We start from the raw sequence: 25,667 nt of genomic DNA, 5'->3' as shown, positions 1-25,667 counted from the left end.
GCCTGATTTTTTTTATTTTGCCCTCCACCCCCATTATCCTCTCTCTCTCTCCATCCTCTCTTGTTCTCTCCAGCATCCCCCCCCTCTGCGCTGCTGTTGTCTTTATTCTGTTTGTCCCCCCCTCCTCCCTTGCTTCCATCTCATCCCTCGTCCTCGTTTTGGCTTTAATTATCGAAGACTCCCTCTCAGCAGCCTTTGTTCCCCCATTCACCATCACTGTGTGTGTCCTATAGCGGCCATCTTACAGCTTTCTCCCTTGCTCTTGCTAGCCTCTGACATGGGGCACGCTCTATGCATGTGTTGCCTTGTTATATCATCAGAAAAAACAAACAAACAAACATCCAACTACAGTCCCTCACTAATTCATTCCTCATCTATATCATTTTACCTATCTGGTGTTTTCAGTATGAATTCAGTCTCACCGTTTGCTGTGTATGACACTATGTGTGTTCACTCCATCCTCCAGGTGAAGGCTGGACTCAGGACCTTGATTCCCATCGAGCAGAAGTATATCGAGGAGGAGCCCAGAGTGTCCAAACAGGTACATCAGCAGCCAACGCTTATCTTCAGCTACTCCGCCTCATTTTTATCTATGTCCACCACTGTACCAGCTCTTCCCGTTAACTGTCTGATGCAAAACCAACGGGCCTGGAGAGTGGCATCTTGCAAAGCACAACAACTGTGTGGGCAAGATATAACAGGATGATTGAAGGAAAAACAGCATTTCGTTTCTTTTTTTTCTCCTTCCCTCCTCTCTCCCTTCTCTCATCTCTCCCCCCCTCGCATCCACTCTGAGTGGTGAATAGAAATGTCAAGCTGTCAGCTGTGGGGTGCATAAGTAGATTGGCCATCCTTATAGTTGGCCCTCTTTGCCACTGCTGCTTTGCACTTCATTGTCACGCCACTCAGTGTGGCGGCACCACAAAGGGCTGAATGGTAGGGGCTGGCCCACATCAGACATGTCATATGAGTGACCGTTTGGGCTCAGCAGTCAATGCTGCGCCATGCACAGCCGAGCACAGCCGTGCCCGGCACAGCACAACACACACACACACACCAGCTCCCATACCACCCTTTTGTCAGCCCTCCATCTATTCCCTTCTTTCCTCACTGTTTCTGCCTCCTCTGTTGCTCTCTGTCTCACTGTGGCGGCCCACTCTACGCTTTTCTCCCAAGTGCAGAATCCTTTTTTCATCTCCATTTCACCTCTGACTCACAGAGATGACCCATGTCAACGTCTCGCAATGATGATGTCACTGGCTGCTTTGGAGGGATTGCCCCATGAGGGCTCTTTTGTGCGCTAGCGGCTCCCCTGCTGTTGCTTGCTGCTTATGTGCAGACACACACACACACACACACACACACACACACACACACACACACACACACACATACACAACACACACAGTAAAGAAAAGAAAAAAAACACATAAGCTGCCTGCCAAACACAACCATTTAATTGCAATTATGACATTTGACTTAATAAATGGCTTCACTACTTGTCTAAGTGTTTTTAAGGAATAACTCAAGGCACTCTTTGAAATAATTCATTAAAAATGAAATATTCTTATCAAGGCAGTTATAGCAATAATGAGCCAAGAAGAGTACAGCATGTACATCAAGTGCATGCGCTGAGGAACGTTAAAATGGATGATTCACAGTCTTGCAGTCCTCAGGGTCTATGTGTCCCCAGCAGGACACCATACAGTCATCCTCAGTTTGGCAACAAAATGCTTCACATAATTATACATAGAGAGGGAGGAATCTTCCTCTCATCTAGCATCAAAGCAGCCAAGCCACCCCTAGCCACATGCAAATCTACCCGGAAACACGTACGCGCAGACAATAGAGTTCACTGTAGTGCTACGAACATATGCTGCATACCCACAGTACTCACACATTCAAACACACACATAATTTTCCAAAGAGTAAAATAATGGCCTAGAATTTTTGAACAGCAATCTGCAGAGACAGTTTGTCCTTTGGGAGCACTTTCTCCTGGTGGTGACCTGATTGGGTGGCTGGCGTTCTGCGCTGCTGTTATGCTATTCCCTGAATGGTTGGCAGCCCAGGGGGAGGACAGCAGTTAGCCAGTTCTCTCTCATCTCTGGCCAAATGCCTGGAGAACCCTCAGGGAGGGGAATCCAGGGACTGTGTTAGAAATTGTTATTATTGTACTTAACTTTATCATTGGGAGAATATACTTAAAGAAACACTGTGAGTCAGCTTGTCACACTTAAAGCAGCAATTTGTCCCATATGTTGATCCACATGAAGAACAAGCCAAAGTAGGAAACACAATGATCTCCTCATGGTATTGTCAGTGATGTAATATTGAAGCAAAAAAAGTGACACACAAATTTCAAGTTGTAACTTTTAGGTGTTCCAGTAAACTTTACTAAGAGACACCATGATGAGGGCTACTGAAAGTATGTTTAAGGTATTGGTAATGAGATTTGACATATTTTCTCCTCAACAACTGTTAGATGAGAGATAGGCCAGAGTAGGTGTGCTTGTCCTTTAATAAGACTTTATAGCTATGGAGAGGTCACGACCATAATATGTCTTATTGTTTTCGTATTTAAAATGATACTCGGCTACCACATCAATTCAACAGTTTCCAAAGTACAGTACACAAAGTCTTTTTTTTTTTCCACCTCACCCATGTGTTAACGAACTGTATGTGCCACATGCAGCGGTAAATCACTGATATACCACCATGCCATTTTCCTTGTTACAGTATAACACATTAAGCCTTGGCTTGGAAAAACATTCACTTGTTTATGTTTGTCTCCTTTCCAGCTGCTGTTGCGCAACTTCAACCGAGTTAGGCGCTGCATCATGTTCCTTATCAACACAGGCTGCTACATCAACAGCTGCTTCGAATGGGACTCTCCACAGAGGAGCATCTGTGCTTTTGTGGTACGTAGAGGTGTATTTACATATACAGTACCACAAATTGTAGCATATCGTTTACGAATTTGCTCGTTTGCCACACATGAAGAACTGAACAACTACTTTTTTTGCCACAAAGATTATTATCCCATATTATTATGATTATTGTTAACAATGCAAGGCATATACAGTATGTAAATTAAGCTGGGCTTGCTTTTTGGCAGTGAAAAATTACTTTACACTTTTTGAAATTGATTATATATCCCACTCACAAACAATAGTCATACTGTATATGGTACTGATCACACATTTTATAGTGGTTAACACACACGCAGTAAGAGTGACATGTTCACAGAGGCTGTAGGAATTTCTGCTAACAAAGTACGAATCGCTCACTGGTAATTGCACACTCAAACACGAGAGATTGTTAATGTCTTGAGCACAGTTAAGTACATTCCCCCCACAGTAACCCCCCACTGTTTCTGTTACCCACACACTCAAATATCTTCACATGATGCTCTCGATTAACGTCTTTTTCTGGCTTTGCATTAAATATATAAGCACACTTGGTAAATACTTGGCAAATATCTGTTTTGTTGCTGGGAATGAGTTGAGAGTTGGCGATATGGCTTCTACCCCATCTTAAATGAGACCCTCAGACATCTTATAAAACTTAGAAGATGCAACTATAATCTATTGAAGTGTGACAAGCTGTGGCTGCAAACAGTGGAAATGGCAGCCTCTCCCATCAACCCCCTCTTCATCCTCTCCCCCTCCTTCCCTCCCTCCCTCCCTCTCTCTCTCCCTGTCATCTGTGTCTGGTATTAAAAGGTGAAGTGTAATTGGACAGCAGAGCTATCAGTAAAAGACATTCTGGTGCATGGCAGTGAGTGGCTGCATATAGGTTCCCTAGCCTAAAGATGACAGAGCAGGCATTTAATCCTGTCTGGTTTAGTGTCCTGACTTAAGTAGCTACAGGACAGGTGGACCCGCCCCGCCCCAGCCCTTTACCACGGGAGCACTAAGTGTCTCCACAGCAGACATTAGACGTTAGCCGCGTTTGGCTGTCTGACACCAGTTTCATCTCTGCAGGGGCTGTGTGTGTGTGTGTGTGTGTGTGTGTGTGTGTGTTTGTACAGCGGGTCACAGTGTCATCACAAGACATGGGTCAGAAGATACATAGTATTGATCAGTTAACATTTTCCCTCTGTGTGTGCGAGCAGGCTCGGGTATGAGCCTGGCTCACGACGTACGTTTGCATTTTCCCTCTTGTAAGACTGAACCAGGCACAAGCCCTCATGTCTTATCTGTTAGAAATAAATGAAAATGTCAGACAAAAAATGTCGAGGAATTCACACAAAACAAGGTCACTTCAGAATTGCCAATCTACATGGTGAATGGAGGATGCAGCCTTGGGTAGCACAGCCTCCATGTCAGCACACAAACACACACGCATGCATGCCTTGTATAGCTCTTCACCCTTTTTGAAAACACAGCTTACAGCACATCCATTTCTGAGTAACAGTGCCAACTATTCATATCCTCATTGTACTCACTTAAATTCAAAGTATTCAGATGACGATAAAGGATGTATCTAGGCCAAGGACATAGCGTTTTATAGTTTATACAAAGTCTGAAATTTAGGTGTCATTGTGCTCCCCCCACCCCTCTCTCTCGCTCTTTTGGGAGTCTGTTATGGTAGGAGTATGCACTTAGCTAAAAGCATCAGAGTATTTAGGGCCTCTCTCCACACAGGTACTCCCTCCCTCCCTTTGCTTCCATTTCTTCATCCTTCTCTCATTTCTCCCTCACTTTGAGAGGCCTCTTAATCACTTCGCTCATCTCTTTAAGTGGGTTTTTATGGGGGGCCATCTGGCCAAGGTGGTGCGTTCATGAAGTTGTACGGCTGTGTGTGATTATGGGCATGTGTGTCTGTTCACATGTTCACGTGGGTTTCTGTCTGGCTGTCTTTCTAGACAGATGTTTCACTTAACTTTCCAATGCGGCTGTAGCTACAGAGGTGGAGTTGTGGGCAATTCAAGCTATAAACTCCCAAATGTGGGCACTTTTTAACGCCTAAGTAAGCCTTGGGGGGTGAGTGGATTTCAGTGTGTTCATATATGTGGGTTTTTGTGAACACAGTAGTACAATGCAGTTGTCGCACTGTGTCACTTCACAACATTCCCTCCACGAGCACACTCAAAATTTTCTTCATGGTCCCTTACTCTCCTTCTGCCCAGTTCTGCAATGCCAGCCGCCCATTAGTACCAGCTGTGATTAGTGTGTATGTGGTGTGTGTTTTGTGTGCATGTGAGAGGAAGAAAGATATCACATAGTCTCACATGCAGCCTTTCTCTCTCCCTCTCTCTTTCTCTCTCTCCCTCTCTCTCTCTCACACCCACACTGCTGTCACCCACCCATCCCGACAGTGAATCAGCCACCGTGGCAGCTTTGCCTGAGGCGTTGGCACAATGGACGGGACTGGAGTTACCTCCTGTCCTGCATGATGGGTGGTGTCTGCATGCGTGTGTGTGTTTTGATGTGTGTGTGTGTGTGTGTGTGTGTGCATGGGTGAGTCTTAGTGTCTCCGTTCCCCTGACTTGAGGTTAAGCGTCCGCTTCCTTTCCCCACACCTGCAAGCTGAGCGTCCCTCCCTTCTATCCATCCATCCATTCCTGCCCCCCTTTATCTCCCTCTTCCCCCCCTCCCTTTGCCTTCCCTCCCGGAGAGTCGAGGCCATTGTAGGGCTGAGCGGTGTTGGGTTCTGTTCTCCTGCTGCTGCCAGCTCTCCCCACGGCCCCTGCAAGACAAGGCTGTTATTGCCCCAGGGACCGCAGGCCTCAGCAGCTCTTCCTCCAAACAAATTTGCTGTAACTTTATCTGCAATTGGGCCCTGAATTGGGAGCAAATAGAGGCAGCTTTGTGAAGCTCGAGGAAGGGCGAGGGCAGCGAGCTGAGGGTTGTTGGGGAGGCAGGGGAAATGATACCAAGCTCTTTTATGTCAGGCAAAGTAGGACTCTTATCAGGAAGAGAGCCCAGACAAGGGAGCTACTTCTAGAGGAAACTGGAGCACCTATCACCTGCTTTGCATTTAGATAAAAATTCACCCTGCTGAAATAAAAAAGAGAAAAAAAAAGCAAAGACAGGTACAGAAGCAACTATTGGAGTGTGTGTGTGTGTGTGTGTTTGCACATGTCTGGCTGGCAGTTTGATACACACACTCAGTGCAGAGACACCATAGCAGTGACTGGTACACACCACTCCAGGTCTCTTTAAATTGCTCCTTTGACTCCTCTTCAAAGAACCTATCTAACTTTTAAAAGTTTTAAAGTCTGGATTTCGTCTTTGCCCACAGCAAGGGACAGCTTTGAAAGATCTACTTTACTGCTCTCCTGATTTGCAAAATGAATGATAGTTGAAATATAGTGGCATGACTAACAGAGAATACCAAGTCAGAGTTTAATCACCAGAGATGGAGACTGAACAGAAAATGTGTGAGGCCCCTTGTTGAGGAGTCAGAGAGTGAGCATCTGTACTTCTCTTAAGTACCAGTATGCAGTTTCACTACTGTGTTAATAAAATGGTGGATGCTTTATTTTATGTTTCCATGATATTGCAAAATGATGGGAATTTTGACACATAAGTTTTAGCTTTTTTTTCAAACAGATGAACACCATTAAATGTGCTGTAGATCTATGTTCTGCAGTGGTACAGCAGGGGGCAGTCTAGCACCACTGAATGATGGGAAGGTCCGGTCACAAACAGGACACAGTCTCCCTCCCTCTCTAGTTCCCTCGAACTTAACAGGACTTCTACTTGGTATCTGGCAACACTTAGTGCCAGCATGGAAATTGATGTAAGAGAGATAAAGGGGAACTCTGAAATCCAAACTTCAGTTTCACTCCACTGAGACAGAGCAGGGGGAAAGTTAGCCTGGTGTGTGGTTAATGTAAGCCAAAGTACTGAATATTACCCTCCCACAGTGCCGCGGCGCAGAGCCGTAAGGACACGGGTTGTGTTTTGAAACAAATAATGCAAGATACAACTCTCAATATGCCGCACTGAGTGCTTGAATAAAACATTTTGACTTCTCTGTTTGGAGGGTTTTTAATACATCTTCTTGTGTAGAGGGGATTTCTTGATATTAAGAGAAACCATCAAAGATAATAACAAAATGAAATCCAGCTACAGAGACTTGTCAGAATAATTTAGTTTACTAAATTTGTGTATGGGTATTTTAGCCAAATATTACAAATTATGCTGCCATGGTTTTTCTTTGTTCATGTTTGTGATTGTCGATTTTAATAATACGTCTCATTTGAATTTCAGCTTGTGCTAAGATGTGAAGTTTGCCCAGTTCAAATGTAGCCTTTAACTGTATTTGAAATGGTTTAGCAGTTTTGACAGTGGAAAATATTATTTTACTTTGCTTAGTGACAGGCGAATAGTTGTTTTCTGACATTTCAATGGATTTCACCGAAGACTTGTTGAAGCACACATAATTAAAAAATAAATTACAATGCATTTTTAAAGAGAAAAAGAAATGGTGTAGAAAGGAAAAGTGTTATTTTATTTTCCCTGACCTGTTTTTATTTTTCATATTGGAAACACAAATGCCGACTATAGAACAAATGAACTAAACTCACTCCAAAATTAATATTGATATACATATAGCTGCTCCTTCGTTGTTGAGATAATCACAGACAATATTCTACCCGGGAATGTCACGACAAGGAGAAACAGGCTACAACACTGTTTTTTAGGTCCAGATTCATTTGCATCATTATCTTTTTGTTTATGTTCTCAAAACAAATTTTTAAAAGTTTGCATAATTTAGATAAAATTGAGGCTCATACACAAAAAGATCAACACACTGTCACACTGTTATATTTGTACGTTACCACACAGGTATGAATTCTGCTGTATTAAGCATGAGTGGGACACGGTGAGCTCTCCTTTGTATGCGTGTTCTGATATTCACGATGAACCACCACCAACCACTACATAATGCGTCTCTGACCGCACAAAGTCATCTACGAATTATTCCCACAGACTACATTTGGAACTTCATTTGGCATCTTCCTTTTCTTTTTCTCCGCAGTTCAGCATCTTTTCATCATTGTTTTTTTTTTCTCTGCCTTTTTCTGGTCACTGACATCCACAGCAGGCTGCTTCCCACTCCCTCTTCCCCAGGCGAAGAGCCTGCTATCTGGTGTAACAAGCGATGGGGGGTGGCTGTGATCACCCAGTCCTGGTGGAAAGGTCCAGGCACTGCAGGGCCCCTATTACCCTGCCGGGGGGTACAGAGACGGGGCAGAGCTGGCCACTGCTGAGCCTGGGTGTCCGGTTCCTCTAGCTGCCAGTCAAAACTTCGCCTTTAGCTACTATAACCAAAGGGAGGGGGATGAAGGGGAATGACAGGTTAAACAACCCCAGGCATACGGTGAAGAAAGTGAGATTTAAAAAAAACACACACACATAAAAGATGGTTTTAAGGTCCCATATAAACATCACAGTGAGCGGCAATTAATTTGTCCGTTGCGTGATGAAGCTACTATGAGATATTAGAAATCGAGACAGTAAATATATTTACTGTACAATATAATGCCTGATGCTGGTTATATTTATATCAGAGTATCTGAAAGGAGCAGTGTGTCTATGCATGAAGATGTTTGTAAGTGTGCAGTTATTTATAGCTTCTACCAGAATAGGTTTAAAACACGTGAGCTCCTTTGTTCATTTGACTGAAGTCATGTTTCTGCACCTCTATTGCACATTGTTTAGTTAGAGATTATTCCAGTGTTTATCAGTGATCATACAATTTTGTAAATTACAATAATTTATAGTAAGATGGATAATTTTAGAATGGATGCATTTAGTGGAGAAACTGTTACTGTGAACATTTATTATGTTATGTGTGTGTACAAGTTTCTGCCGCTGAGCTGGTCCTAACAGCTCTTTATGATGAATGAAGGGAAATGGTTGTGTTTCTTGTTAGTATACAAATATGAATTATTGAATAGATTCTTTCTAATACTCCTACACAGCTGGATAAGATATAAAGACTTTGTGTTTGCGAGAAAGTGAAGTTGAGCCTGAGAGAGACAGAGAAAGATTTTGGGTCTGTTGGGAGATTTTGTTGTTGCACCAAGGCCATTCAGGTTTATTTGAAGATGAAATTTTGCTGTGAGCATTATGCAAATGCACTGGTCATCGCTAATATTTAATTTATGCCTCTTTTTGCTTTGCATACTCAGTGTCTGTTAATTTTACATGAAGTTATTGTTCTGTTCCAAAAGTTTGGATATCAGCCTGTCAGAACTTCTGTCTGTGAGAAGTGGAAAAGTTTAGAAATTGAATTGTTTAATTGCATTGTTATTATAAGGAGTTGTTTGAATTGTTATTCAGATGCATATGTTTGTATGCAAGTGTGTGTGTGTGTGTGTGTGGGTGGGTGAGTGCATGGATGAAAGGAATATGAAATACCGACAGCACAGTGTGCAAGTGTGTGTGCTGTTTAGTGTCCGACTGGCTCCACTACAGCAGCAGCAAACCTACATACACAGTCTTGAGGGGCTGTTGAACTCCATATTCACATTAACCTTAGACTGTAAACACATTTAAGAGTTTGATTTTTTTAATCCTCCTCTCTCTCTGTCTGTTCCCCTTCAACACGCACGCACGCACACACACACACACACACACACACACACACACACACACCCACACCAGACATAAACACAAATAAAACAATTGCATTGTTGATTATTAAGCTCCCTTTCTCTCTTGTTGATATAATTCAACCAAACAGGATTGATCATAATTGGTACACAGACCAATAAATCTACTTTATACAGTAATAGTCTCAATTTCACCACTCTTAAAAGTTTCCCATCAAAACTGATTGTTAAACAGGGAAGCATTTCCATAAATAGAGTAATTAATTTCAAATCTTCGTTTCTCATATTTGAAATAATGGATTTCTTGTACTTGAATTTGATAAATATGTTTTCCAAGCAAAGATTGAGCATTAGGCATGGTTTGCATTTTCAGCATTTCTAAATAATTGCTGCCGAGGTTTCATCAACCGTGAAAATTGTCTGTATACTTAAACATGAAATTATTAGAAAAGGGAAAAAGAGTATTATGAATGTACTTTTGTTCTGTTTGTTTCTGACTGATTTTGTCCTCTGAAAAACATCCAATCTCTACCGTCTTAACTTTTTAACAACAATTGTCACACTGTTTTCTCACAAGTGACACAATACTGCTGTGAAATATCAATCTTCCATCATTAGCAATTTTACTTTCCCACAGATCTCCTCTCCCGACCACCGCGGTAATCTGCTGTCAGAGGCTAAAGAGAACTGCCAAAACCAGAATACAGGGTTTTAGGAAAGGTTAATTTTCAGATGGTACTTTGCTTGTTTGGTGATGAGAGGGGAGGTATAGAGGTTATGGTTTTGGCAGATGGGTGCAGAGGAGGTTAGAGATGGGGCATATGAGTCTTTTGGGGTAAGAGAGAGGGTATTGGTGCTTGGAGTGACAGGGTTAGGGACTCTGGGTGTGGGGCGCTTGAGGTCAGATGCTGGGGTTTGGGCTTGAGTATGGAAGGGTCAGCATTGACGTGCTGTCGTTGAAACGGTACATGACCTCAACCTCTGGGATGATTGGCATGAAGGAAAGAGACTCTGACGGCTTGCACTCATCCTCCTCATCGTCCTCCTCAGACGAAGGCCCAGAATGCCTTGAGGGTCAGAGGATTGAACCTGGGCTCACCGACATCAGGCCTGTACCTTTGTTGAAACACAGGCTTATTTTTACGCTTTGTTCCGTGGTGGTTATGATTCTGCATATGAATGTGTTTGAATGCGTGTTGTTTCCAGTTGCACATATGGTCGGCGTACGTTCTCAGGGATTTGCCTCACGAGGGTCAATATGGGGTCTTGAATGTATACATTCCTAACCCGCACTGTTCTGACTTTTTTGTTCTTGCTTTTCTTCACTGATGTGTGTCTTCTTCTCTCTCATCAGCTTTTTGTCATTGTCGTTTGGAACTTTGAACTCTATATGATTCCTCTGGCGCTGCTGCTGCCTCTGGCCTGGAACTACATCCTCATCGCGTCAGGGAAGGATACCAGGCAAGATGTGGTGAGTCACCCCGCCGCTTCTCGATATCCCTCCGCCTTTCTTTCATATCACTGTAAAACCCTCTTTCCATACACAATGCGGGGTAAAAACTCACACACCATTGTTTTATGACAACGTGTCGCTCATGACATGTTATTTATGGCATTAATCACTGTTACATACATTTTATTGCTCTGACACTGCACATCATACAAACAATATATATTGGTGATGTAAAAAATTGTGACGTGATTATGATGAATGTGAAGGCAAAATACTTTTTTAAAGAAATAACAAGATGATTATAATACAAACTCATTTAGAATATACTTTCTGATTATAATGCAGTTGTAAACTTTGAGCAAATTGGAATTTAATAATAAAAAAAAAAATCTCTCTGTTAAATTTTTTTTAAATAACTCCATCTGCCCCTTGAGGTGCTGCATTCTCAGTGCAATCTCACATTTCTCACTTCGCCTTCTTTCAGGCAAAGAAAAGGGAGAAATAATAGGCTGTCACCTTGAGCTACGTTACGCCACTTACCTGGTAGTATATTTATTTAATTCATTTATTTTTATCTCTTATACCAATTAAATGATGTCAAAGCAATGTCATGGAGAAACAGACATGTTTTAATCATTGCCAGGCACATTTGGAGAGTTGAGTGAAAACGAGAGAGAGGACTGGACTATGGAGTGAGCGTGAACAATGAAGTGATTAATTTTAATAAGTGCCTTTTTCCAAGACACAGTTGGAAATATCCAGTTAACAGACCTCAGATTTTCTTACAGTCTCTCACCTGCTAGATGTGTATATTTATCTCTTCATAAAGAATCTTTAGAGGAGTGAGATTGGATTGGATTGGAAGACGTATTAAATTGGGTCTTTACAATCAAGTCTAATTTCTCTGTCATATTAATATCACACATCGACATGAAATTGGATGTGAACTGAACCTTATTTATTAGCAGCCTCATTTATTTGTTTAATCCTAAAAACCTAGATTTTTTACTTTCACACCTCAATTTCCATATAATAAAAAGCTGACAATAATATCAGCAAAACACAAGCCAGATGTAACAGATACAAACCTTCCGTTAACTAGGTGGTTAGGTTAGTAAATTGTGGTTTGTACATTGAATTGAGGGATAGAAATTACAATGAGTTTCACAGACAAACTAAAACTCCTGATTTATGAAAGACACCGACTTAAATTTCATGGGGCACTTTTCCTCGCCTGTAGATGGCGACATTGCTTGACAAAAAAATATCACACGAGCCATAAGCTAGAACCCGGCATGATGATTTGTCCCAGTACCTGCTGCTTGTATTTGTTTAGACCTAATGATATTCTTTTACTGTGCACTTCTTAATTAAAATGAAGCAACAGAGGTTACATATTCGCATAATGTGCCACTCACTTCACATACAAGTCAGTATAACTCCCACTTCATGCAGAACTGCTTTCCTTTCCTTCTTGAAAGGGACTATTGTGTCTCAAGTACCTCAGGAATTGGTTGGAACATTAAGACACGTTGATACTATTGATACTTGTATGGCAAGTGCTTTTTTGTATGAAAATACAGTTCTGCTCAGTTGCACAAAGTTGTCCTGTGGTTAGAGACAAGGGGATGTATGGACACTTTCACTGTTATAGGATCTTAAGTTTCATTGTTTTTGATAGTTGACACTGTCGTAGTAGAATCACATCAGTCTGATTTTGATTGATGTGCACTTCCACATTGAGTCCAGGAATCCTGGACAGCATGTTTTCAACTGACTCTGTTATAATTAAAGGATTTCTTTTAAAGGTTGCTTCAATGTCATCATCTTCAAGGTGTGGTTTGAGTGTGTCTGCTCGAGACACTGGACTGAAGAGATCACTAATGTCAGGAAAGTGTTTTAGCCATTAGAACCAGCCCGGCTTCACAGTATCACATGTGACCGTCTTTCAATTAAATGTCTCCACTGTCTAAAATGAGCACATTCAGCAGTGGCTTTAAGTGAGTGTGCTGCGTACTTTTCACAGTCTTTTACGTGGCTCATGGAAGCACTGTGGAGAAGCTGGTGTGAGCTGGTGGTGAGATAGTCGGAGGCAAACACACTGTGCAAGAGAATCAGATAGCACAAGTGTATATGTACTAAAAGTAAATGTACAGGTGTTTGAATACTGAATATTGTTTATTGTGTGGTGACGGTGATGTAGTCTTCTATGTCCTTTTTTATTTCCAAGGTTATAATTGAGACACAACCAACCTCACACACACACATCCTTTCGCGTGAGTCACTGCAGGTGCTTGTGTGTATGTGTGGTACTCTCATTTGTGATAAAATACACTGAGATATAAAAGTTGTCTGTGTGAAAAATATACTGTATGTGTGCATTGGTACAGTATATGTCTGCATAGAAGAGCATACTTCCACATGAATGTAGCGGGCATTCTTTTCAGCACTATATCCGATGCATGTAGGATTAATTGTCAAAGATCAGCACCATTAATGCTCCTTTTCATGCCGCGGTGACAGTTGTGCTGAACAGTACAGAGCAGCACGGGTGACACAAAGACGATTCTCTGACAATCATCGTCTCGCTTGTCTCTGCGTTGAAGTCTTACTGCTTCAAGATCCATGAACGTGATGAACCCTCTCTCTCTCCCTCCATCATCAACTCTCTGCCTCCTTCAGTCGTGATATTATGTCAAATTTTATTTCCACGCAGTGAAAGTAATGTAGAATGGTGAAAGCATTCATTATTTTAAGACATTTATGTTTGTAAATGCAGTACACACACCCTCTAATACTAATATACATCCAGACACAAGTATCCCATGTGTCCTGTCCCTGTTTGTTTTCAGACAGAGTTTCCCAATCTGCAGCAGTATGGGGGGAAGTGTGTACAGCAAGAGCTTACAGTATCTTTGCTTCCTCTCTCAGTCCCCTGGATTCCTCTTCCGAGTCTTTATCAAGCTGAAGTCACGGACGACTCACTGTTTCCCTCTCACACTTGGCAGTGAGCAGAAAAGAATAGAAAAGAAAACAAGGGAAAGAGGCTTTCTAATTACTTTAAACAACACACCAAATTAAAGCATTGTGCAGAGCTGAGCAAGGGTCAGCATCCGGAGCGCTGTGGTTTTCCAGCAGTCTGGGGTGAGGGTAATGCCAAAGGAATCTCTGCTGAACTCACTCTGAAAGGAAGAGAGAGACAGATAGGCTGTGGGGAGAAAGAGAGAAAACAAAAAAAGTATGCACTTGAGTATAGACTTCCTAATGAAGTGAAGGACCTTGCTTCGTCTGATGGGTTCAATGTGGGGATCCTTCTCCGATTTTATACCACAACCACAGTCCATAGCCCCGTCTATAGCAAATAAACAAACGCAGTATTCTCTACATGCTGTAATTCACCACTCAGGGTCACTGACTGTTGTGTGGTTACATGCTGCTTTGCAAACAGATCCTGGATCAGAGCTCCTTACCCTCGCCCCAACCTTGACCGGTACCTGCTAAGCAGTTGGGGCGACCTCAGAACAGCGATTAAAGGAGGCGACGCACCAGCAAGGTCACCGACCTCCTCTCTTATCATGTAGCACTCTGACCCGTGAACCCTGACTCCTCAACACTGTTAGCTGACCTGTGTGCAATGCTGTAACATGCTCAATGAAACAAACAAGCAAAGAAGTTGACCTCTTGTGCTTTTGAAAATATGCAGAGGATGGGACTGCTTTTCCTCTGACATTGAAAGCTGATAATGTACTCTCAAGGAAGGCTCATCCTGGTTCTCTGCATCTGTGTGGAGTCCTCCTGTTGATGGGAGGTGGAGGAGCATTATAATGATATTAACATCTCTCCATCTCTATCTTGTTTTGAAACCTGGAACAGTTTGGGTCTTAGATCCATCCCAAGCCTGTTGCAAAGGAAGCTGCCAGTAGGCTGGGCTCGGTCAATCAGAGGACAGGCAGCTCTGCTGCAAGAGAAAAAGGCTACAGGGCGCGTGTGTGTGCATGTGTATCTTTTTTCATAGCAATGTGAGCGCCTGCTTGCATGAGTGTATATGATCTGCACTGAGATTAACGAGCGGGGACACATCCCAGTAGAAATCTTTCGTTGCTGTTCTGTTGGCCCAGAAAGGCGCTTACCAGATGTTATGAAGGTGTTAATTTCAGTGCAGGCTGTCGTAGAGGGCAAACACGAAACATGGTGATGTCTCTTTCTACCACAGGATGATGGGCAATTAGGCCTCGTCACACTAGAGGACCATCCTCTTTATCCCATACTTCAGACCATTACATAGATTCACCCACTGGATCTGCCAACCCATTACAGAAGAGAAGACCTTAATGGCCTGAAGATACTTCACACTTACAGACATGCCTCCTACGGCGATATAGAGCTGACTGCTTTCAACCCACTCTACATTCTAAGTTTGAGCATTTCCATAAAAACAAATATAGAGTTTAATCTCCCTAATGGAGCCAAGTCACCCTTGAAAATAAAATAATTGACTATGGTTTTCAACTGATTTTGTCATTTTGTATTTACTTGAATCCATGTAGTTCTGCTTGTACTAGTACTAGTTTAATCTTTACTTTCCTGACTGTGAAACACTCAGCATTGCAGCAATATATTGTTCATTAGTGTAAAGAGAGTCTGGTTTATTTCCAAGACAGTAATAATGTCTGATTTTATTTGAGTATTGTATTCATTGCCAATTTTATCTTTTCTATTTTCTCCCTGATTTTGCATCTCAAAAAACTTCCCTGCATCTCTAAACACACTCTGCCGTGCCGTGACATCTGCCCTCATTAAGAGACACACACAACACAGGTAGAGAAGAGTAAATATTAGGAAAGTTGGAGGGAAAAGAGGAAAGGCTGCCTATTATACCTCAACTCCTCCAGAAAGTCACACCTCCACTTTTCCCCCCATAAAACTGCAACTCTGGAAAGAAAAGGAGAAACGAGAAAAGAGATGGGAGTGGGAGCAGGAGACAGAAAAAGACAGAGAAGCATTCAGACGACGGAGCGACAGAGAGAAAGCAGCGGTGGATGGCAGGCACTCCTCGGTGCAGAGTCAGACATGGCAGTTGGTGACAGGTGACAAAATCAAAAGGTCATGTCACTTTTAACTGGGAGCGCCTGTGCCCCGCTGATTTCCCTCGTGCCGCCCCGGCATCACCGCGCTCATCTTTGCTCCTCTCTGCTCCTCTCGCTGTCTCTCTGTCTCTGCTAAACTGCCAGATTGGATGGCAGGCTGGCAGGCAGAAAGACAGGCGACGGGCATAGTTTGAAGCGGGACGAGAGCATCGGGAGCATCAGGAATGCCACTGCGGAATCCTCCCAGCCTCCCTTTTCATCATGTTGTCTCTCTTTCGCTTCCTTTCCCTCCATTTGTCTATCTCCCTTCATCACACTGAACCTTTGTAACTGTCTGTGCTCTTTGCTAACAACGTCAGCAGCGCCGGGTGTCTGCCTCGGTGCTTGTTGTTGTTTTGTCTATACAGTATACCTGCTGTAGCTGTTTGCGAGTTCTTCAGCTTAAACTTTGAGCTTAGGCCTACTGATGTGCGTGAGTTTGTGTGCAATAGAGTGCACATCAAGTCTGTACTGCTTTTTGCCACAGCTGAGTATAAAAAACAATAAGACGAAACAGTATCAAATGTCTGAGAAGGACAAACATTGTATGGCAGGATTTACTGTATTTACTGAATATCTCAACAATGCCTGAAATTGTCATTTCCTCTGAATAGCTGCTGAATCTCTGACTAAACACACTGGCTGATTTGTCAGCAAATAAGCAGTGAGCAAATTATGTTAGCGATGCTTATATTATTATCCTGTAACTCCAGCTTCGCCGATGCTCACAGATTGGATGTTGCTTTCAAGAATATGGAGCCACCCCCTCTCACCCCGCACCCCCCGCCTGCAGCTCCGGTAGCACCCTGGCCTCACCCCTATCTAGCCCCCTGCTGGGTGAGCCCTGGCTGGGGCAGTGCAGATGGAAGGGCCCCCCTCTGAGGGCCACGGCTCTGACAGCTTGTGAAGGGCCTGTGTGGGTCAGCCAGGCTCAGCCAGCAGCTCTTATCAGACACACAGCCCTCCCCCAGTCTGCAGAAACTGTGGTGTAGGCAATATGTAGACGCGCAGACACACACACACATACATACACACACACTCATGGACAGTGCATACAAAGTAGGGCCTTGAGATCCCCCAGCCAGCCAGTTGGCCAAACCTCAGCAGCTGGAGAGGTTAAAACCCCCTCACGTATCAAAGAGGAAGAGCAGCAGGAGGATGGAGGGAGGGAGGGATAGAGGAATGGGAGAAAAAAGGAGGAGAAAGTATATCTTCATGTTCGCCGGGATGTCTGCCTCGGCGTCAATTCCCCCTGCGGCTGTCATTGGGAAGGTTAGGCGGGGAGATAGTGGAACTCAGCCCAGCCAGGGAGGGAGTGGAGCGAGTATAGAGGTATTTCACAGGAAGGGTGAAAATAATGTGGCTACTAGACTAGTTCAGGTAGTAGATTTTTACTTTACCTCTGTGGAGTGTGGATGTGAGTTTGTGTGTACACTTATATCGTTGATTCAGACAGGCTCTATTCATCCATCCACTCAGACTGTAGTTTTTATCCCCGTCATATTAGGTTTAAACTTTAATGTATGTCTCCATCCTGGTTATATGAATAATGTTTTGATAATTAGGGGCCGGGCAGCCCAGGACCCTATTGTTTTCCTCAATGTTCTTCCTCTTCTTCTTCCTCTTCTTCTTCTTCCAAGGAAATCCTACTTCCCATGTGCAAAAAATGAAAAAAACTTTACACGAATGTCCAGTCCCATGCCAGATTTACTCAACTCCAAGGACATGTCAATATTCCTCCTGGGGGTGGGGCACAATTGCGTTTAAATTAAAAAACGTCTTAAATTCTTACCAAAGCAATGGTACATGCTACAGTTTTGCAACTTTCACCAATATGTAGCCCCAATACTGCTGAAACTTTTGTCCACTTAACTCATTACATTATGAAGTCCATCACTCCGTGTTTTTCAGGAACTGTAAAACTTATTGAACCTATCTCCTCCCACAATTTTTGCTCAATTGACACCAAACTTCCTAGAGAGCATCTCCAGACTGTCCTACACAAACGATCCAATCATTTTTGATTTATCAGAAATTGAGCCTACAGTGCATGAAAACGTTTGACTGTAAACAGTACTGTAAACATATGCCATCCAATTCTTATTAAATACATTTTCAATCTTCCTGAAAAAAATTGACAATATTTTGGAGTTGTGGTTGATGAAGTTTCGCAAATATCAGAATTTTATTTTTAAAAACTGAATTTTTGAGAACATTTTGAATTCTGCTCTCATAGGAACAACTGCAGTCAATGTAAGAGTGGCATTTTTAAACATCAGATTTTCTCTTATGATGCAAAACACTTATCGTTAAAAACAAATCACCAACATTCCCATGCTGTCAAGATTTATGTATTATCAGATTTTTGTTTAGGTAACAGTATTTCTGACATTTTAACAATTTTTGAAATCTGCCTTGACAACTTCTGCCTGGCCGGTAACTACCTGAGTCTTGGTGTCAGAGGTTGTGAGCTCAATCCCCAGCAAGGGTGATTTGGATGACACATCAAAATGCTAGATGTCCTCAATTGGAAACACAAGACAATTGTCCTCATGGTGGCGTTACAGCTTGCCTCTAAATTTCAAAACTTTGAAAATTCATAACAAATCAACCATACATGTGCTACAGCTTTGGAACTTTCACTTTCAAATTGCCTTATTTTGCCTAAAATTGCCCGGCCCCGACCATTGGTGCGCAGCAGCTATAATTTTATTTTGACTTCTTATTTCTTTTGGATTTGATTTTTTTCATATATGTATTTTGATATTTTCAAATCAAGTGTATCCTTGCCTGTACTCTCAGATTAGAATTTACTGTGACTCTCAATTTGGATCACTTAAAAGGACTGTTTTCTCCATGGTCCATGGGACTGCTAATCCCTCAACATCAGACTCAGAGTTTTCTTTGAGTTAAGTAAGTAAGGCCAGTAAAACCACACAGGAGTCACAATTGGCCAGTATTAAATTGATGATACTGTGTCTCAAGACACTGAACACCTTCAAAGTGCTCCTTGTTTTAAGTCCTGTCCTGTAAACTCACTGTCCTTGAAACGGCACTGGAGGTGCTGTTGTGCCACTGATGGGGTGAAAGAAGCTATCCATATAAAGCAAAATGATGAGATCAAGTTGTCATCTTGGGAATCAAAAGGCTATTGTAAATGTATAATGAAAACCCTTTCTTTGCTAGTCCCTTTACCTCTCTAACAACTTGTTTATCACATCTCAGTCCAGTGCCTCAAGGGCTCACTCACACAGGAAAACCTCAGATCCAAACATGCTGGATATTGTGTGTCAGACTTTTTCCAAATTCAGTCCAAACAGACTAGCCAGCACCATGGCACAGAGTAACAGTAAATGGTTGTGACAGATCTGTCTCTGTGAGGCTGAATGTAAATTTCATGACATGGTGTTGCTTTCAAGTGTTCCACTTGTAGGTTTGTGGCTCCTAAGTATCAGTCACCAAATCACAAAACAATAGTCTTGCAAGGATGCACTGAAGAACTCCAGCCAACGAAACAAGAGGCACCCACGCCACCTCTGTGCCCTTTTGTTTTGACTGTAGTGCCATCAAAGATTAGGCCGTTCACTTACACAAAACCTCCCCATGCAGAGTAGTAAGCTTGTCAAGAGTATAGTACACTATTATTTTTGCCACTTAATCTTAATACACATCAACTTGTCCTTCATGAACAGCAATAGAGTGATGTACCCTGCTGAGTTAGATGTGAGCCTGTGTGACAGAAACTAAGGCCAAACAGATGCATTTCTACTTTCACGGCCGTTTGAACTCTCAATGTCATTGTAGTCACTTATATTCTTTGTGTGTATTTTATATTATCACCATCTTTGTATGTATTTATGGGGCACAGTGTAATCTGTAAGAGTAGCCTGCATCATCCCTGTATTATTTGAATAGGTCTGAATATGTTAATCCCCACCTCAGTAGATATTGAATTGACTGGAGCAGCTCTGCAGGCAATGTGAGCTCTTACACGATCCTGTCGACAGCAAGGCTTTGATGCTGCCGTTCTGTAATGATAGTAATTCAAACAACATGATAATGGGGGGATAAGCAGACAAATGATATCATACACCAAACAGGTCTTAGAAAGAGAGAAAGACTGAGGCAAATAGCGAGAGAGGTAGAGAGAGAGAAAGAAAGAGAGATGTTTGGAATTCATCGGCTGCACTGAGGTAATTTATATCCTCCGTTACTGAGACAGTAGCTTCAGTGCACGCATTTAGCCGTGGCAATCTTCAGGGCAGATGACATGTTCCATGTCTTTTTATTTATTAATTTTACACTGTGTCTCATTGCAGGAAACATGACTTCTCTCTGTAACCAGAGGCGATAGAAGGGAGAGAGCAGAGCGGAGAGCAGAGGCAGACAAACGACTCTATCATTCTCTCTGTCTCTCTAGGTCATGCTTCTCCAGCTAGCTCATGCTCATTCCCTTTGTTTAAAGTTTGGAGCGTGTGCCAGGCATACTCTACTAAAGCCTCTGTGTGGAGGAATCCATTATGTTTGTATTTTGGCATGGGTGAAAGGATTTGGGAGGAACCATGATGACTTTATAAACAGTTATAGTCCATTTGTTCAGAGATGCCAGAAGGCTTTCGTTTTACAGTATCACGTCTACATCTTTTCCCTCAGCTGAGCACAACAATTCCCTCTCTGGTATTTGTTTAGTATAGTAGTAAATGTATTCTGTATCAATAAAGAGATTGTGAACTGCGAACAGTCAAGCTTATTTGTCTAGACAGTGATGGAGTCTAAGTGAACTGGGAATAACCAGTTGCTGTACAGTCAGACAGTTAAAACGAAGAGCGCCATGCATACATGCACAACACTTTGCCCTGGTGACTCTGAGCTATTGATAGAACACACGCACAAACACACACACACACACAGTATTGACTCTACCCTCTCAACTCTGCTGTTCTGAACTCCTCTTTGTTTGTGTGGGAAGCTGAATTTACATAAGAGGCTTATGTCAGCCGCCACATAGTTTCCCCCCTTATTCCAATGAAAAACAAAAAGGACAAAAGCTATTGTCTTGTTAAGTAATGATTTTTGGATTTCTCCAAACTAGTTTGTGCTGTTCTGGAGGTGGTTAGGGGGTTGTGGTGATGTTGAGCCTGGGCAAAGGTTTTCAGGGGTTTGGGGGTTGGGGCTGGTAACGCAATACAACAATGGCAGCAGATGAATGCTGAGGTTGACAGCCGTAAGGCTTATGATATGGGTGTTTGTTTATGTAAATTGGGAATAACAATATGACCTTGTATCTTTGATGTATGATTGACAGAAAGAGGGTGGATAGGCTGCAGACGTGATCTGTGGGTTTCCACTTTGGCAACATCACACTACACATGAACATCACAACTTACACAAGTACTGCACATACTACTGCAATAGCCTGTTTACCGCCTGTAACTCATCCAGAACATGCCGCACTCATTCTGACCAGGTCCAAAAAATACACCCATATCACACTTGTCCTTAAGTGCCTGTAATGGCTCCACATTCAGGCAAGAATTGATTTTAAAATTAATTTAATTGAAGCATTAAAATGGTTCCACTCCAAATTGCGTCACAGCTCTGCTCAATCCAAAAAATCTCAGATGGTCATTCAGTGGTCTCCTTGTCCTCCCTTGGATCAGATCAAAATCTGGTGAATCAGCATTCAGTTACCATGCCTCCCAAAATGGGATTCCCTCCCATATAACACCAGAAGCGCCTCAACTCTCAGTACTTTCAAATCCAGTCCTAAAAAGATATATATATATATATTATTCTTATTAATATTATTATTTGTATACAGTAACTGTACAATACATTACTTTGCTTATTTATGTTATACTTCTGTATTTGCTTTGCTTTTTTCATTTATACTTTGGCTGTGAAGCACATTGAGTTGCCTCTGGCTGGAAATGTGCTATTTAAACAAAGTGTTGTCTTCTTTTTCTTTTTCTTCTTCTTCTTCTACTATATCACTAAACAGTGATCAGATATACATTGTCCAACTACAGTCATCCCAGCTGATACTATTGGGGCAGGAATTTCTACATGACAATATATTTGTTTTTGGTTTTTTTTGCTTGCGTTCACATTAGAGATAGAAGTCTAGGCTGCCTCCATAATGTGTGTGTCATGCCACTAACTATAAAAGGCTACAACTTGTATTTACAGTTGTTAACATCTACAGAATACAGTATATCCATATGTGCCTTTGTGTTTTTGGTTCCGACATTGTGTGCATTGTGTCATTTTTTCTTTGTCTTGTACAGTACAGTATGTATCATACATGGTATCTTGGGGCTTCAGAGCTACACAACTCCTGTTTCATCGGTTGTGGACCACTGAAGCACATAGTTGCTGTTCTTTGTGACTTGCTCTCTGTGCTGCAGGCTTTTCCTCTCTCTTCTCTCAGAGAGCATCACTCTGTGAGGGAGGATGTGAGACGGTAGATAGATGAATGTATAGAAATGGTGAGGTAGAGGTTAGAGATGAGTGCAAAAGGTTAAAGAGGTCAGAAAAGACTGAGCACAATCAGAAGAAGAGTTGTGCTCTCGTCCTGCTGAATGGTGTAAGATTTGAATGCTTTTGTGCAATGTGATTTGAGTGGATGAATAGACTTTAATCCTCAGCCCGTTGAAATTCAAAGCCAGAGCATTTGCTTACATTTCCAGAAGTGTCAACACATTTGAACAACAGAATGTTTCTAAAATTAAATTCTAATTCAAAACCATTCTGAAGCTCATGACATCTTACCACACACCAGTCCAATGGTTGATCTAGCTGCTTGCTTTTCATACTCATTAAAAAACTCTTGCCCAACTTAAGCATATCCAATCAGCTTTAATATGCCTCTTTGGCTTTTCTGATGACGTTAACCCTGTGTTATCTAATGTTTATCTCTACTATAGCTGTTGCATAAACATTTTTATTTCTCTTTTTCTCTTTTCTCTGTTGCAACTGTCAGCAAGCAGTGGAGGACCTGCTGGAGGACGAGGACGAGGACTTTGACAAGGATGACAAGGTAATTATGTCTTGTGTCAGGGGCGCACACACAAACACATACTGTACACACACATACATGTTCACACACACACACACACGCGCACCCCAACACATACATGGACACACATGCACGTACATATATGGGCACACTGCCTCAGGAGGGTTGACACCGCTTCACAGACCAGAAACACAAACAGACAAACTAAATGACTCCATCTTTCCCTCCCATCTCCTCCTCTGTGTGGTTACTCTCACTGCCTGAGGTGCAAACATATACACAAAGACTGTACAACCTTTTAACCTTTTGCAAAGTTTTCTCTGTTGGTGCACATTCAACATGTCCCTCCACCTCTCTTCTTTCTGGCTGGGTTTGCTTTGGTCTTTTTATGCAATTTGGTGCACAATCCGTATTTTTCCCTCCATATAGTCAAAATTACATTGGTAACATTGTTCCTCAGTTTCCTGAGATCATGCACCTTATAAACTGCTTAGTTAGCTATTTAGGTCCATTCACTGCTCCTTTATGTCCCAGTAAAACAGCATCTGGGCTTGTCCAGACACTATCAGGTAACAACAGGTGGCTGCTTTACTGCCTCTGCTCGTTTACACTGGAGTAACAGCTACTGAAGCAAATGCCACTGGATAGGATACAGTACCTTGTCAATGTTCCACTTGGGAATGTTAACTGAAATGGTAAAGCTCTTTATCCACCGACTGTGTTGTCTGGATTTTGGGGAGGGCGAAAAATGTTTTTGTTTGATCAGACTCAAGCAGTGTTAAACAAGTTCATAACTGGAGTATGTGGAAACTGTAAAGCACTTAGACTTAAAAATCTGGAATTTAAATTACTTGAGCTGATACTTGATGCCTCACAGCCGCACTCCAGCAATATAAAGGTTAGTAGGCCAAGATGTGGTAATTTGCATGACCTGGTTTGGTAAACTTTTTGGAGCAAAACAAATTGTCTGGTCAAAGGCCTCTACAATTACCATTGCTGTTTGCAATGGTAATTGTAGAGGCCTTTGACCAGGCAATTTGATATGTGAAAATTATTTTGCCTGAGGACATTCTCTATACTGAATTTACTTGTGCAATTGCAACCTCGCTACACCCTCACCCATTTTAAGGGTCATAAGTGCAAGAAGGCACCAAAGGGGTTAAAATAAAATAACACATTTATAGTGCAGATGGTCAAATAGTCATCCCACTAGTAAGTCAGCCAGTCAGGCAATCAGTCAGCCAGGCAGCCAGTGGGGCGATGAGCACACAAAGATACGTGAGCATTACATCCTCTCCCACAGTGATGCAGAAGCAAAGTTTCACGGCTGTGAAGTTCCAAGGCTGAAATGTACAGGGGGGCACTGACTGAAGATATGCACCAGGCAACCTTGAACCTTTTTTTTTTTTTTCTCTCTCCAACGACTGCCTTCCATCGCTGTATTTCCTACCTCCTCTCAGGGAGAAAATAAAAATACAGGCATTTGAAAAGCTGCAGATTATATGAAATACATTTTGGACTTTCATATTGAAATGAGGTGCAGCGGCAGCTTGTGCGGCCTCCGTCAGATTTGGTGCCAAACTGATTATTCCACATAAGAAGGCCTTGCTCTCTGTGCTCACACAGGGCTGGGATGCTGGATAGCACAGCCGCCACAAAGGCTACAATTTACCAACTCTGGCTTCATACATTTTGATCTATTGCTCCCCTCAACTGTTAGCATTTCATTTGAGCTGTAGGGAAGTTGAAAGGGGGGCATTTTCTTTTTTCTTCACCTACATCTCTCTACCCTCCCACTCTCCTTCTACCCTTCCCTCAATCGTCCCCTTCCCTGCATTTTTTCTCTTTCATTCTGACACATATTCTCTCTCTCTCTCTCTTCCCTCTACTCTCGCGTCAACCTGGTTAAGTGCAGAACAAATGGAGTTTCAAGGCTTAACAAATTTGCCTTTTACATTGGATATGAGGTATTTTACATTGGATATGAGGTAACTGCAGATTGTATGAGTAAGTATGAAGGACGGGTCAAAGGAGGCCTCTTTTATGGCACAGGCCTATAGGGGAGAGAGGGAAGAAGAGAGCAAGAGAGAGAGAGAGAAGAGAGGGAAAAAACATTAATAAATGTGCCAAGGCCTCATTTTAATTGAACTTGAAGCATATGTTGCAAGTATGTACAATCCGTCCCAGATGTTTACTCCGGCCATGTGCACGGCTCTTCCCAGTGCACCACAAGGCAGCTATTAGCTGGATAACCGTTGCTCCAGAGGCTAAATGGGGTATTACATGGCCAAAAAGTAGAGCACCTGTTTTTCATTGCAAAGAGGACCCCTTGCAGGCCTTTTGCCTTGGATCACCACATGTGTTTTGACTTAACAGATTGTTGGGGAGACGTGAAAAGTGTCTTTCTTGTGAGCAAGCACTGATATTAGTCATTTAATCTCAATGAAAGTCCAGCATCTAGACTAATTGATGAGGACGGCTCGGTTGTTAAAGCCA

The 25,667-nt window shown here is 42.4% G+C and overlaps 1 protein-coding gene across 7 annotated transcripts in view; it reads left to right on the top strand.

Annotated features, from left to right (window-relative positions):
• mctp1a (multiple C2 domains, transmembrane 1a) overlaps positions 1-25,667 on the top strand; it is a 143,790-nt gene that overhangs the window by 95,206 nt on the left and 22,917 nt on the right. For all 7 annotated transcript variants that reach the window (XM_085787088.1, XM_085787089.1, XM_085787093.1 and 4 more), the window contains 4 exons: positions 467-541; positions 2,802-2,921; positions 10,929-11,045; positions 23,136-23,192. In XM_085787088.1, coding sequence (XP_085643214.1) covers positions 467-541; positions 2,802-2,921; positions 10,929-11,045; positions 23,136-23,192 — 369 coding nt within the window. The remainder of the gene's footprint in view (positions 1-466; positions 542-2,801; positions 2,922-10,928; positions 11,046-23,135; positions 23,193-25,667) is intronic.

Source organism: Trachurus japonicus, chromosome 9, assembly GCF_045865225.1.
Source record: "Trachurus japonicus isolate A0001 chromosome 9, Traja_1.0".
NCBI lineage: Eukaryota > Metazoa > Chordata > Actinopteri > Carangiformes > Carangidae > Trachurus > Trachurus japonicus.
The sequence above is the reverse complement of the archived record's forward strand: the minus strand, read 5'-3'. Positions and strand labels throughout refer to the sequence as shown.